This window comes from Vipera ursinii (assembly GCF_947247035.1).
Source record: "Vipera ursinii genome assembly, chromosome: 1".
In the NCBI taxonomy this organism is placed as follows: Eukaryota; Metazoa; Chordata; class Lepidosauria; order Squamata; family Viperidae; genus Vipera; species Vipera ursinii.
This window is the reverse complement of record NC_139512.1, coordinates 57,316,397-57,331,137: the sequence shown is the minus strand read 5'-3', so window position 1 is coordinate 57,331,137 and position 14,741 is coordinate 57,316,397. Positions and strand designations below refer to the sequence as shown.

At 38.1% G+C, this 14,741-nt stretch overlaps 1 protein-coding gene across 5 annotated transcripts in view; it reads left to right on the top strand.

Moving 5' to 3' along the window:
• AP4S1 (adaptor related protein complex 4 subunit sigma 1) overlaps positions 1–14,741 on the top strand; it is a 30,032-nt gene that overhangs the window by 9,501 nt on the left and 5,790 nt on the right. For 2 of the 5 annotated variants that reach the window (XM_083349435.1, XM_083349436.1), the window contains exons 2-5: positions 6,436–6,613; positions 7,412–7,498; positions 8,965–9,033; positions 11,011–11,022. In XM_083349435.1, coding sequence (XP_083205561.1) covers positions 6,476–6,613; positions 7,412–7,498; positions 8,965–9,033; positions 11,011–11,022 — 306 coding nt within the window. In that variant the 5' untranslated portion in view covers positions 6,436–6,475. Of the gene's footprint in view, positions 1–6,435; positions 6,614–7,411; positions 7,499–8,964; positions 9,034–11,010; positions 11,023–13,725; positions 14,169–14,741 lie in introns of those variants that run through there. The other 3 variants (XM_083349439.1, XM_083349437.1, XM_083349438.1) reach the window with 2 other exon arrangements.

Sequence of the window (14,741 nt, the reverse complement as noted above, 5' to 3'; positions counted from 1 at the left end):
ACCAATAGTTGATGGGGATATTCTATCCCTGCTACATCAGTACAGTTGTGTCTGAAGGATCACATCTTGTGTTAGGGTTAGGCGAAGGTAGAAAAACTTACTTCCACATTGATTAGAAAAAAATATGTTACCTTTGATCATCTGGACTATGGATGATAGGAAGAAGGCATTTTTAAGCTGAATTTAATAGAACATGCAGATATCCCTAACCAGGTTCATAATTAAATTTTGCATTTAGAACAAACACTATACTTTCATGTGTAGATAAGAGCAACATTATTAGTTTACACAATGACAGTGTTTCATAGAAATAGGATCCCTATGAAGAAATCCAGTATTCAGCTTTCAATAACATCAAAATTAAGCAAAGGATAAAGAATAAAAAGCTTCAGTGTAGATCTGACAGTACAACAGATTTTGGTGACTATAGTTGCTATGTCTCATGAAGATGTAGGAGAAACATAGGAATAATTATTCTCCATTACCCTAATACAGCTCTACATGAGTAGACATACCGTATATTACTCCTTTGGTCTCAGATCTTATTATTGTAGCTGCCAGTTATGCAGATCAGTGTGTAAATATACTCACAAAAATTACAGGGACTTATCCAGGCAGTTCTCAGGAGTCAGTATTGAATTGAAGACACACGCACACGCACGCACACACACACACACACACACACACAAACACACACACACGGAGGGAGGGAGAGAGAGAGAGAGAGAGAGAGAGAGAGAGAGAGAGAGAGAAGAAATGTGTACTTCTTTTGCAACTTTAATACTTGATAGTTTGCCCCAGTATTTTGTTTCTAGTTGTGTCACACTGGTGCTGTACATCACCAACAGGATTTTTTATTCTAAATTTCCATGGAAGAGCATAGGTTGTACACTAGCATAGGTTGTACACTACTTTTTGTTGACTAGTGGGAGTTACTTTCTTTATAACCCTACCTTGGCATTAGCCACAACATTTTACTGCATTTGATCAGAACAGATTGGAGTTATATCAGATTGTTGAAATAGAACATCGTAATTCATTTCAAAATAGAAGTTTCTCTGGCCAATTCCACTACAAGTCACTGGCACGATTGAAACTGATTTTACCTTATGCTAGTCAGATTTAATCCTGAAAACTTTTTGAAAAGTAGCACATTCCTGAGAAGTAGATTGTATTTTTAATCCTTGATCTCTCTTTAAATGTATATAGATATATAGTTATATAGATAAGTACTGATTTTGTTAGTCTCTGAAACTTGAAAAAATTCAAACAGGTCTCTGCTGGCACAGTGGGACTTCCTCTCCTTTATTTACCCTTTACTTCCTTCAATAGTCTGCACACACCCAAAGCCATTTCAGAAATTTCCCCAAACCTCTAGAGCAAATTTTGGATCTACTGGGGAAGTACTTTTTTTTTTAAAAAAAACTACCATTTCCACTGCAGGAGGGCAAGTTGTACCATCAGAAATTGGGCTCTGAAATTTGCAGAACCTGTAAAGCCAGTTTGACAGGAAAAGGTTGTGGAACAGGAAAATCTGAGCATGTATTTATGTAGTTGAATATGTATTTATGTAGAATGGGTAATAACTCTACAGTGCTGTTCCTGGATCTTGGAAAATTTAGCTTCTCTATAGGAAACATACAAGAAGATTCTTGGGGTGACTATGGGTGATGGGTGGATAATATCTTCCTGTGCAATAGAATCCATATTTATTTAAAGTGAATATTTTTAATGTGAATTAACACTTGCTATACTCCCACATCCCCTTCATGGATTACTGCCTTGTCATGGCGAAGGGGCTTGCGTAATTCAGTGAAGCTATGAGCTATGCCGTGCAGGGCCACACAAGATGGACAGGTCATAGCAGAGAGTTCTGACAAAACGTGATCCACTGGAGAAGGAAATGGCAACCCACTCCAGTATCTTTGCCATGAAAATCCTATGGACAGTACCAAAAGGCAAAACGATATGACACTGGAAGATGAGCCCCTTAGGTCAGAAGGCGTCCAATATGCTACTGGGGAAGAGCAGAGGGCTAGTACTAGTAGCGCCAGAAAGAATGAAGCGACTGGGTCAAAGCCAAAAGGACGCTCAGCTGTGGATGTGTCTGGTGGTGAAAATTGGCAGCTTTAAAAGGTATGGATTTCAACTCCTAGAATTTCCCAGACAGCTGATTGGGGAATCACTTAAATTTGCCAAGATTGAGAAACATGGTTTCCTTAAGTCAGGGGTCGGCAACCTAAAAAAGAAAAAGAGCCACTGGGAACCGGTTCCATCACAAATTAAAAAAAGAGGGAGCCGCGTGCGTGTGTCCATGCACGCGCATGCGCAAAAAGGTTTTTTGCGCATGCGCGGACGCACGCGGCTGCCATTTTTTAAAAAATGAGATGGAACCGGTTCCCGGTTGCCTGATGGCGACGGCCCGTCTGCAAAGCTGCCGCTTTCGGCAGCTTTGCAGACGGGCCGTGGCAGCTTCCGCAAAGAGCGGCGCCCCTGCCCATTCCGAGAGGTGCGCGCGCACCTCTCCGAACGACCGGAGGTGCGCGCGTACCTCCGCGCGAATGGGCAGCGGTGCCGCTCTTTCAGGAAGCCCGCCGCGGCCCGTCTGTGAAGCTGCCGAAAGCGGCAGCTTAGCAGACGGGCCGCGGCAGCTTCCGCAAAGAGCGGCGCCCCTGCCCATTCCGAGAGGTGCGTGCGCACCTCCGGTCGTTCGGAGAGGTGCGCGCGCACCTCTCGGAATGGGCAGGGGCGCCGCTCTTTGCGGAAGCTGCCACGGCCCGTCTGCTAAGCTGCCGCTTTCGGCAGCTTCACAGACGGGCCGCGGCGGGCTTCCTGAAAGAGCGGCACCGCTGCCCATTCGCGCGGAGGTACGTGCGCACCTCCGGTCGTTCGGAGAGGTGCGCGCGCACCTCTCGGAATGGGCAGGGGCGCCGCTCTTTGCGGAAGCTGCCGCGGCCCGTCTGCTAAGCTGCCGCTTTCGGCAGCTTCACAGACGGGCCGCGGCGGGCTTCCTGAAAGAGCGGCACCGCTGCCCATTCGCGCAGAGGTACGCGCGCACCTCTCCAAAGGTTTGGGGAGGTGCGCGCGCACCTCCGCCCATTCGGGGAGGTGCGCGTGCACCTCTCCAAACGGGCGGTGCCACTCTCCATTTGGAGAGGTGCGCGCGCACCACTGCCCGTTGGAAGAGGTGCGCGCGCACCGGGCGGCTGGGAGCCGCAAGAGACGGCTCAAAGAGCCGCATGCGGCTCCGGAGCCGCAGGTTGCCGACCTGTGCCTTAAGTTATAGCTTAAGGAAAGGAAGAGAGAGGCAATGCATAAGGTCGTCGGATAGGATGAAAGTAATTACTGGAATACTGTTTGAAGAGGTTATAACTAAAATAAAATGGTAAGGAATTATCCAGAAAGTCACCATGAGTTGATTTGATGAACCTTATTAACTATCCATTATAGCTATTTATAGCTGCTGATTAATGCAATTTTTTTTCATTGCTCTGCACTGGCTGATTCAAATATCTCTAAATGTTGATTAGAATAGGACTGTACCAGTCAGGCAGTCTGAGTTCTGGAGTGTTCATTCCTTACATACCAGAGATTGCTCATGATAAAATTACTTAGGTTGTGGTCAGCAGTGTAAACAATACATCTTATTCCCTGCCTAACATCTTTAACCCTTGCTTAACCGATTTTCCAGTACAAAACTCGAGTTTTAAAATCAAGCTGGATAAAGCATGAAGAGCAAAAAATTATCCTTTGGAGTCCTTCTCCAGATAAACCTGCCAAAGGAATCAAAATGGATAGCAGCAAGAAAAAATACATTCTCAATTGAGATGCTCAATTTATAGAAACATTAGAGAGAACTAACTTATATTTTTCTTTTACCAGAGCCAGGGTAAAAGCAAATTAACATTCTAGTGTTTTGTATTGTGAATCTGTTTTTAATCTTAGTTTTATATACAATGTTTAGTTTTCAGTAATATGTGTTTAATTGATTTGTGCAATATATTTTTCTTTATCTGGTAAGGGTCCTGATTCAAATTCTGCACGCTCCTGATGATTAATTCCAGTTTAGTGTCAGAAACCTGATGTTGTGTCATCCTTTTCTTACCTGGGTGATGACTCCAACAGATAAGGCTCCCAGTAAATTAGACCTGGGAAAGCATGGTTCTTCTATTACTCCAAGGTAGAAATTGGATAAAAATGGCACTTAGAGAGATATTTTCAGGTCATTTCAAGAGCTAGCCTAAATTTTCTCCATGTCAGTAATGTTCTGAAAGCTAGTACAACTTTATATTCCAGAGTCTCAAATGACTTATCTGTGCAGTAGCTCAGTACTGTCCCTTTTTCATCATCTTTGGCATTAAAATGGTATAGTCCTAGAACTGAATTTGGATTTGCTCATTGATGAATTTAGAGAACAAAAAAATTGGGGAAGATGCCATAGAATTGTCAAAAATTATGTCATAAATACAAACTTCTTTTACTAACAGGTATGGTTATTTCTTTGTACTCTTGCAACCACCTGTGCATCAGTTGTACTGACAGTTACTTCTCCAAAGCTCCCATTAACCTAATCAAATAGTGTGGTAGCAATAAAGGAGAGGCCTTCCAGGGAAGCCGTGGTGACCTAAAGATCCCTGCCAAAGTGGGACAGCAGTCATGATAGAGATCAGTGGCCATATGCAATATCCTGGCAGGAGAAATCTCTGGAGAAAAGAGAGGTTCTGAGATTGCCTGAATATATTCTGGTCAGCAATTCATCATAAGTAGACTGTAGGAACTTGGGTTTTGTAGTCAGCTTATGAGTTGAACGGCTGGGAAGTAAGAGATTTCATCTAAGCTCACAGTTGTAATGCAACCTTTAGAGACAAAAAACTTGATTGAGCTCCATTTCTTAATCATCTTTGGGATTGTTCTGCCCTACTTTTGAAATACTAAGAACTTTCATAATGAAAAGTTTTTATTATATTCACTGGATATGTTTCCTTCTCCTTAGTGAAAAAAGTTTTAAATATGACTTTAATAAATAGCAAGAAAGAGTTTAGAACATTGATTCTTAAAGGTTAAAAATAGACTAAAGGTCCAGTTGTATTTGAAATAAAAAAATTGAAATTAATTATAAAAATCCTTCTTGTAGAAACTGTCAATCCTGGGTTCTTTGGGGGAAAAAATGATAGAACAGGACTTTGAAAGTTGGGCACTAGAGGAGACTAGAAGAAATTAAAGATTACAATTAAAGAGGAATATTTCAATTGGACTTGTTAACAAAGAATGGAGTACGATTCCTTAACACTGGCTGCTTTAAAGGATATTTTTAAATAATGAATTCAGAAATTAATTTTAAGAATATCTAACACCATAGATAATTGGTGTGTTAATGATGTCATGGAACACAGCCAAGCTATACTGAAATTGATTTGAATGTGTATTTAAATATGTGAAGTTACATGAACAGTATGAAAAAAGATAACATGCTCGACTTACAAATTAAACTGGCTGGTGTCGTAATACTTCAAGATGACATATCAAATTAGAAAAGTGATTTGGATAACTGTTTTCATTGGATGTACAAAAGAGATCTGTTAAAGTTTTGAAGGATTCTCTGAGAAGGGACAAAGAAAAAATAAAAACAAATCAAGTTATAGGAGATTATTTGAAGGATAAAAAACTAAGTTTGTTAAAAATTCAGGGAAGGAATATAGGGTTGACTTATTTGATCAAGTTTAAAAGAGATATGAAGTATATCTATAACCCTTAATGGACTTTTCCTGTTAAGAAATAAGTGATACAGAGTTTGGATTTTGCTTATAGTTACGACATGAGATAGGGGAAGAAGAGAACGTTTGTTGTATTTAAACAGATAGTGATAACTTACTAAAATTGTTTATGCAAAGGAAAGTTGCTTCTTTATATAATTTTTTCTTTTCTTTTTTCTTTTACACACTTTTATTTTTTCTTTTAATATTTTTTGTGGTTTGCATTAGTTTTTACTTTTTCTGATTGCAATCTTTAATAAAATTGTTTCTCATAATTCTTATTTCTACTCCTTCCATTTTCTGCAAAATACTATTCTTTCATAGTAATTTTGATGATGTAATTTCTTCCCTGAGCTTGATAGCTATATCTCTGCTAGAAATCCACTGAAGGAAAAAGGCTCCATGTTCGAAAATATCTGTTATAATTAATTTGCTAGTCATTTATTTAAGAGGTAATGTTATTTGAACCTGGCTTATCTAAAACTCCAGTTTTTCTAGGTCTTCACATGGCTTCTACTAGCTTGGAGTACTTTGTGCAGCTTCCACAACCTAATTACTTGGCCTTTACTGTAGTCTACAGACTGTAAAATTTTGTTCCCAATTCATTGTTTGCTCTTAATACATTCATTCAGTTCATTTCTGACAGTGCTGATAAATCTGAATTTCTGATTTCTCTTTCAAGCATTTTACCTTGTGAAGTTATTTAGACCGAAGCACAAGCCATGATCAAATTTTTCCTGATGGTGAATAAACAAGGCCAAACAAGGCTTTCCCGCTATTATGAATACATGGACCTTCATAAACGGACAGTTCTGGAAGCTGAAGTAATCAAGCAGTGCCTTTCTCGTACAAAGGAGCAAGTATGTAACTATGACATTTTATGCATCTGATGAATTGGACTAGAGTTTCGAAATGTTATAAATGTTAATGTAGTTTTTATGGTGTCAGAATTTTTTATGTATTTTTCATTGTCTTTATCAGATGCTTGAAGACCAAACTTCATGTAATTCTGCCAGATCTATGGCTGGTTGGCTTTATTTATACATAGAAATGTGTAAAACACAACAATTAGTTAGGAAAATCAGAAACCATTCAATAATATGCTATATACCTTGTGAAGATATTTAGACCAGAGCACAAGCCATGATCAGATTATTCCTGATTTATGTCTAAGAGGCATGCACAAAATATGATTGAATGATCTATTTAGACACAGATAAAAATAATTGTTATTAAATGATTCAGAAATTTGTATGTCTTTTGAATTTTAATTATTTTATTAAATGTGACAGAGCAGTGATCAACGATTTGTTCATATTTATATAAGGAATGTGACTGTTTCTTTTTTACTGACATAATGCAGGAGAGGAACAATGCAACAGTCTTATTGAACTACATTGCAACCTTTTTTCAGCATTTTTCTATACTCAAGTATGAATACAAAGTATGACCTATGATATATGATTTGACTCTAAGGGTGACTGACTTCACTCATCACATTGAATAATTCTGCACTTCATTTGATTTTATATTGGCATGTTGTGCAATGATATAGTCTTGTGATAAAATTAAAAAATGGACAAATTATTGTTAATACATATCTACAAATCTAAGTATTTTATATCAATTTACATCTTTTACTATCTGTTTCCCTTTAGTGCTCCTTTCTTGAGTATAAAGATTTTAAGTTGGTCTATAGACAGTATGCTGCGCTTTTCATAGTAGTTGGAATCAATGAAACAGAGGTATGTTTTAACTTCTTTAATCTATAAATATAGTTATATCCTGAAGACCCTTTTTACATCAAAAAATACTTGTTGATACTTCTTTGTCACGTTATGTCATCCAATGTTTCTTCTGCTGCTGTTCACTACATAAATTCTGGGCAGACAACTTTAGGAGCTGGCCCCCAAGGAACACAAGGATGTGGTAGCAATGCTATGACATCATCAGAGGAATGAAATAGAAATATTTTGGCCTTATATATATATATTTGGTGAGATGTGCGGGTTTCAAAGGTGGCAAGCCCTGTGGTGATTTAATCTACTTATTTTCCCTGATTTAGAGCTTGCCCCCAAACTGTACAGACAGTTTGTTGTGCTTTGCTAATAAAAATACACTGATACTGTGAGAGGAGGGGAACTACAAAAAAAAAATAAGATAGCCAGTCATAAAGAAAGAACTGAAATTGCTCTTTGCTTCAGAACTGTAGAAAGTTTTCAATCACAATGAAAATTGTATTTTTTAGGGGTTTTTTTTTAAATATGGATCTTAGATGTAACACAAGATATTCTTGGTTCCATTTCTCTTGCTCTCTATTCTCTATCCTATCCTAGAATCAAAACTAGACACAAGTATAAATTTTCACACTGTTATTTAATCTGAAGACTAAAAAGAAGACTATTACAAGCTACAAGAAACATTCCAGCAGATAGCAGTATTGGTCCCCTGGAACAAATTAAAAATTCTGTGGTACACTAAAGATCAATAGGCTGGCATGAGTTTTTGTAATGGTAACGATAGATTTAGCTAGATATCTAAACTGAATGCTATGAATTCATATGACACACAAGCTAGCTTCTGAGAGTTGTAGCAGCCTTACTTCACCTTTTATTGGTTTGATTGGCTCTCATTTCTGTTAGCAGATCAATTTTTCTATATTTTCAGGCCCTGGTGAAAATAGTCTACCTCTTCTTTCCCAGATATTGTTTTTACTGTACATGTATCTGAAATGTATTGTTGCCATTATTGTATAAATATATAGATGAATCCTGAGTAAAATAAAAAGTATTTATAATAAGGAAAATCTTTGAGAAAAACCCAAGGCTAGAAACAGGAATCATGAACTAAAACATTAATGCCAGTGTCAATGTATAGGGTGTAATCAAATTGCTCACAATGTTCTCTGTGGTGAAATTCAGTGGAGTGTGGCAGCCTGGTGCTCCACTTACACAGTATATCATTTTACTTAATTTTGCTAGTGCAGCAGATGCATAATTTAAGGGAGAATTGGGGCACTGTTTTCTTTTGACCACTGGGGAATCTCATTCAGGAGAGGCAGTTGATGCACAGCCAGTATCTAAGATGGGCAAAGCTTCTCATTTATAATTACTATATTACATTGGTACAGTAAGCTATTCCAAACAAAGAAAACCTATTAGCACACCTGTCTATTGTTCCTTTTTAAAGTGTATTTTGAACTTGATTTCAGAATGAGATGGCTGTATTTGAACTGATTCATAATTTTGTTGAGGTTTTGGACAAGTATTTCAGCAGAGTGGTAAGTATGAATTTAGCAAATGTAATTGTACTGTGAACAGTCAGCTTGAAAGCCAGGTAGTATTTCTGTGCATAGGGCATAATACCAATGAAATACATGGGAACAGTCATGAATATAGAAAGGTTTAGGTTATGCATAGTGCACACTACCGCTCGGCTGTCCAGCCTTCATCATTAGATCATGACCTACAAAACATGAGCATGCTCTATCAGCTGTGCAGTGTGTATGCCTCAATTGCCATCCAAGCAAGATTTTTTCCATGATTCACTTTTGGAGAATGCTCAATTTTTATGCATAATGCATAAAAATGCCCTATACCTTAAGTAATGTTTAATACATTACCTTAATGCTTTAAGTAATCAAAAATAATGTTAGGACATTCTTAGGGATACTAAAAGCTTTTCCATGTTAACATTTCTATGAATTTATTGGCCGATTAATTAATAGTATCAGGTTTACGATTTCATAAAAGTGAGGATTTGGGTTACGCGGCACTCGGGATTCAACCTGCCAAACTGCCGACCTTCTGATCGACAGCTCAGCGTCCTAACCCACTGAGCCACCGCGTCCCTTCAGAAGTGGTATACTGGCTAGGAAATTCAGGGAGTTGAAGTCCACTTAGCTGCCAAGTTTGAGAAGCACTGAAACAGACTCTGTGAAATATAGTCTATCCCAGCGTTTTCCAACCTTAGGAACTTGAAGATGCGTGGACTTCAACTCCCAGAATTCCCCAGCCAGCATAGCTATGCTGGCTGGGGAATTCTGGGAGTTGAAGTCCACGCATCTTCAAGTTCCTAAGGTTGGAAAACGCTGGTCTATCCAACTTTTTATCCTTTCTGAGTTTAACAAACTGGGAGGCAAGACCAATTCCTATAGATTGCTATTACATGTGATGGTAGTATTTTTAAGAGAACACACTGTGGATTGTCTATTCTCTGCTAAATGATCTATAAACACAAAGTATATAATAGTAGGGGAAGATTTTGAATGAAATTTGCAGATTTTCAAATTACTGTAAGTGTATAAGGTACTTCCTAATATGACTGCTGACCTTATGTAATGCATTTTGCACAGAATAATCTTTGAGATGTAGACTGACATGGGCAAAATGTAATGTTGTTTTTATGAGCTCACCTCTGCAGAACCCATTAACAAATACAAACTTAAAAAGACATTAGCTTCTGAGTTCTTTCTAATGCTGTGATAGAGGTACAACCATTATTTGATTTAGAAAATAACCATTTGGAGTTGTAGAATTTTCACAATTAGGCAAATGGAAAATGAATGTGTTCAAAGCAGAACTTAGGAGTAAAACTCACCATTTCCTTAAGTCATCCCAAAGATGCTTTTGCACGAGGCAACTGGGCTTTCTTGTTTTTCTTTGAAGACGTTTCGCTTCTCATCCAAGAAGCTTCTCGGATGAGGAGCAAAACATCTGTAAAGAAAAACAAGCCCAGTTGCCTCTTGAAAAAGCACCTTTAGGATAACTATGACCCGGATGACTGAGAATCTCCATAGACATTTCCTTAAGTCCCATCCACTTTTTCTTTTAGAATTCGATTTTCCTCTTGCATCCATCGTCTTCCTCATTATCCACTTATCCTTAAAAATCAGTTGCAGTTAAGTTGGGGAAAGAGCATACCTTGCCTTTGGGATCAGTTATGCCCTCTGGGTTTAAACATAGTCAGCATTCTGAGATTCATCTTTTACTTGAATAATAAAAATAACTGTTTCATTCCATTGGAAGAAATGACAAGAGGTGAGCTTTTGGGGTCACTGGAAGTGGTAGCAGAAAAAAATGATAAAAAATGTCACATTTATTTTTCTTGAAAAAGAGTTTCTGCTAGATTGAAAACTTTGAAGGAATTTAGGAGTCCCTATGCTTGCAAAATAATATACAAATCAATTTTAGAAAAAAAATAGCAAAACCGTAGTAGCTCTGTCCTCTTGCTAATTTTTTTTTATTATTTTTTCCAGAGTGAATTAGATGTATCCTTTTTTATTCCACCAATCTATTTATTCTTTTTTATGTTCTTGCTCTTCCTTGCCTATAGCACACAACTTGGCAAACAGCTGAATTAAAGCTATATCATATTGCACCAGAATATAAAATAAGCGAGTGTTAAAATTGGTGTAACTTGGTAAAGGTCACAAAGATTTTACACAAAAGAAAGGTGGTATGATTATAGATATTGGGACATTGATGCTTTATCCCTTCTTTTTGACCAACTTTTTAACCAACTGAGCATTAACCATTTTAGGAATTAGCTTGAAATCTACAAACTCCAAACTTGAATTTTGGGAGTAATACATAAAAATGTATGAAGTACAAAGCATAAAAAAGCAATAGAAAATCAGCACACTACTATATAAACTCTAGTTAATGAAGGCTATTGTCAATTTAAGTTTTAAAAGTTAACAATGTTAAATAAAACTAGGAAAATAAGGATGGTACCAAAATGATAGCAAGTGAACATCATGTGAACTCTTCCTTCTAATATGTTCCTTGGAAGCCTGCTCACAGGTCGAACATCACCACTTAAAATGCTATATCTTTATGCGACACTAGATACCCATCATGGAGGACTGGGGGACTCAGAATAGTGCCCAATATCTAGATCTCAAGAGAACATATACTTTCTAGAGAATATATATCACTCAGTGTTGAACTGTTGGGTTCTTGATGTTCTCTGAGCTTGATGGTTTTCCTGCAGATATTTTGTTATTAGGCTAGGTGATCAGTACATGGGTGTGTGAAAAAACCAACATGATTACAGTGACTGAGCTAGACAATATGAAGAACCCAATAATTAGATCTCAACTTGTGAGCAAATAAATCTGGGAGAAGACAACATACGCACATTTGATTGTGTGTGATACTTATTCCTATGAAGGAGTGTTTTTTCCGGGCCTTGGAGCTAGTTCCCACCTTTAGAAAGTTATTCCAGTTGAACTTGCCCCTAAAAGAGATTTATTTGTCTCCATTCCTTGAGTTTAAAGAGCAGGAAAAGTTTCTTTTCTACCATGCCTTTAATAATGTCATGCTGTGCTGATTTTTAAACTAACCCAGTTGTTTAAAATCCTTTGTGTGCTGCATTTTGAGAAATTGCCTTTGTTGTTTAACCTTGTTATTTCTTCTGCCTTTTCATTATTTTAATTCTGAAGGACCAAAAAAAAGCATAGTGGACACTTTCTTAAATGGTAATAATAAAATAATTACAGTATTTGCATGATGACTAGTTCTCATATTCTAAAATATCCACCAGGGATTGAAGAAAGATGAATCTGAATGTAAACATAAATCTCCAGATGATTTGCAATGCATTTTGGAAGGTCTCTTAATGTGTGATTGCTATTTTTTGCAACATGAGACAAATGATAAACCTTGCCCCTAAATTTCATCACTGAAATTAAAGGAACTGGGATAACATAAGTGGAGTTTGCATAGAAATACTATGCCTTTTTTTCATTGACAATTCAATTGATAGATCTGGGAGTTCTCTCAAGATTGAATTCACCTCCAGTAGAACCCTCCAGTAGAACATACATCTCCCTCTTGGCAACCTTTACTACTCAGGAGGGGCATGGATCTAATGAGCAGATGATCAGGCTTACAGTTATAAGGACCTTGTCCACTTCTTCAGGCACAGGTTTAATGTCAGGTTTCCGACGTATGGGCTTTTCAAGTGACTCTGAGGCATTGTTTACCTTAAAAGTCCTTTTTTAGCCTAATACACCGGCAAATGCTTGCTAACATCAAATATTATTGCTTAACATTTAAACCTTTCCCAGATATCAGGGCAAAATTGTTCCCCAAGCATCTTCACAGGTCCCACATTAAATCTGGCATATGTCAATGTCCCATGTAGACTAGACAGGAATCACAACAAGATGAGCTAATTCTACATTATTGTAAGGCTACTTTAACAGAATCTTGCCAATCTGAAAGTACAAATCTCTTGTCATCTCTTTTTATTTCTGATTAGTTATGGCAGATCCTTTCTAAAATTCTTTCTCTGCCGGTTACCCAGTTACAGGCTCCTCCCTCTTTTCTCTGAGTGTTCCTTAGGTGCTATCTCTTTGTTACCAGGGCATGATCTAACCATGATAGAGGAGCCGCAGAGAGCTCCACGAGCTCAAATTGTCCCCAAATTGTCATCTGGCAAGATTCAGCACAAGTAGCAACTACCTTGTGAGCATTTTATCAGGTGGCCAAGGTGATCAGTCAAGCAAATCACCATGAGGAAACAGAGATACCTAAAGCTGGGACTGATATAAAATTGCACATTTCTCTTGTCATGTCATAGCCAGCTTGGCGCCTTCTATCATTCCCTCCTTGGGTGGGAACTTGTTTCCCCATACAGGAAGTTTCCGTTGCCCCTACTGACCTAGTTCCAAATGAAGCAGCCAACCTATCACATTCTCATTCACAAATAAAGGTGGACAAGTAGCAATCAGGAATCAGAATCCCATTTTCTCATCCATTCCACACATCCGCACACCAACTTGACAGCGCAAAATTCCTTAACTCATCAGTCTTCATCTGTGAGCCCTGTCCTTCCAAAAATCAGTTCTTTCACCTTTCCCACAATCTTTCTCAATGTTTGTAGCCAATTTTCCATACTAACTGTCAGAATCTTTCATTTGCCATCAACTTCAGACTGATTCCAGTGGAATTCTGTTTTATTGCAGTTCCTCTGGAACCTATTTCTTGGGATCTCCACACAGGTGCTACTCTTCTGAAAGCTTCCAGTTTTCTCCATTTTCCTGTCCATAAACTGTAATAGGAACCAAGACACAGATGATTCATGGCCCTGGCAAACTCAGCTTCCCATGTGACAGATCAGACAACCAGGAAGACTTCTTTACTGTCCTTCTCAGAAGATACTTTTCTAGTTTGTTCAGATCATCCTGTCATCTCCTTTGCCCATCATTCTTTCTATGCCCTCCTTCTCACTGCCACTTGCTGTCTCTTCCATTGCACCCTATTCCTTCCAAAACCTGATTACATAGTGTTCCATCCTGGTCATTGACATGCCTCTACTCTGTAAATACCAGTACTAGCATCACATAAATACTTTATAACTAAAAAAACCTTGTATAGCACAATACAAAATCTCCATGCAGCACACTTAACAATAGAGCTTACTGCAAACATTTGGGGGGGGGGAGGACAAGAGCATGCATAGTAACTTAATTTGAACAATTAGCTTTTTGAATGGTTGATTTTGGGTAATGAAATTATGCAACTTTCAGGCCTGCAGGATTTTTTAATAGGGGAGTTTATTAGGAATCAGGCTTTATCTCTGTAGGTAGAAATAGTGGCATGCCCTGAAAGCATAACAGGATTATTCCAGGTTTGTACTTGGTTTGAAAACTTACCAGGGGATTCCAGGGTAATTTGATGTGATGATTAAAACCCAGTCTAGAAACCAGGAGACAGAGAATCCAATTCCTGCCTTAGGCATGAAACTAGCTGGGTGATATTGGGTCAGTCACTTTTCTTTTAAACTTAGGAGGAAGTTATGGGCAAACCCCCTCTAAAAAAACTTGCCAAGAAATTTGCAGGGATTTGTCCAAGCAGCCACCAGGAGTCAAGACTGATTTGAGGGCATAAAACAGGTTAACCAAAAAGTTGGAAAACATCTTAGGAAAAGGAAGAAGCAACTATTTTTACTTTTATTTAAAAAAACAACAACTTTCCAGTA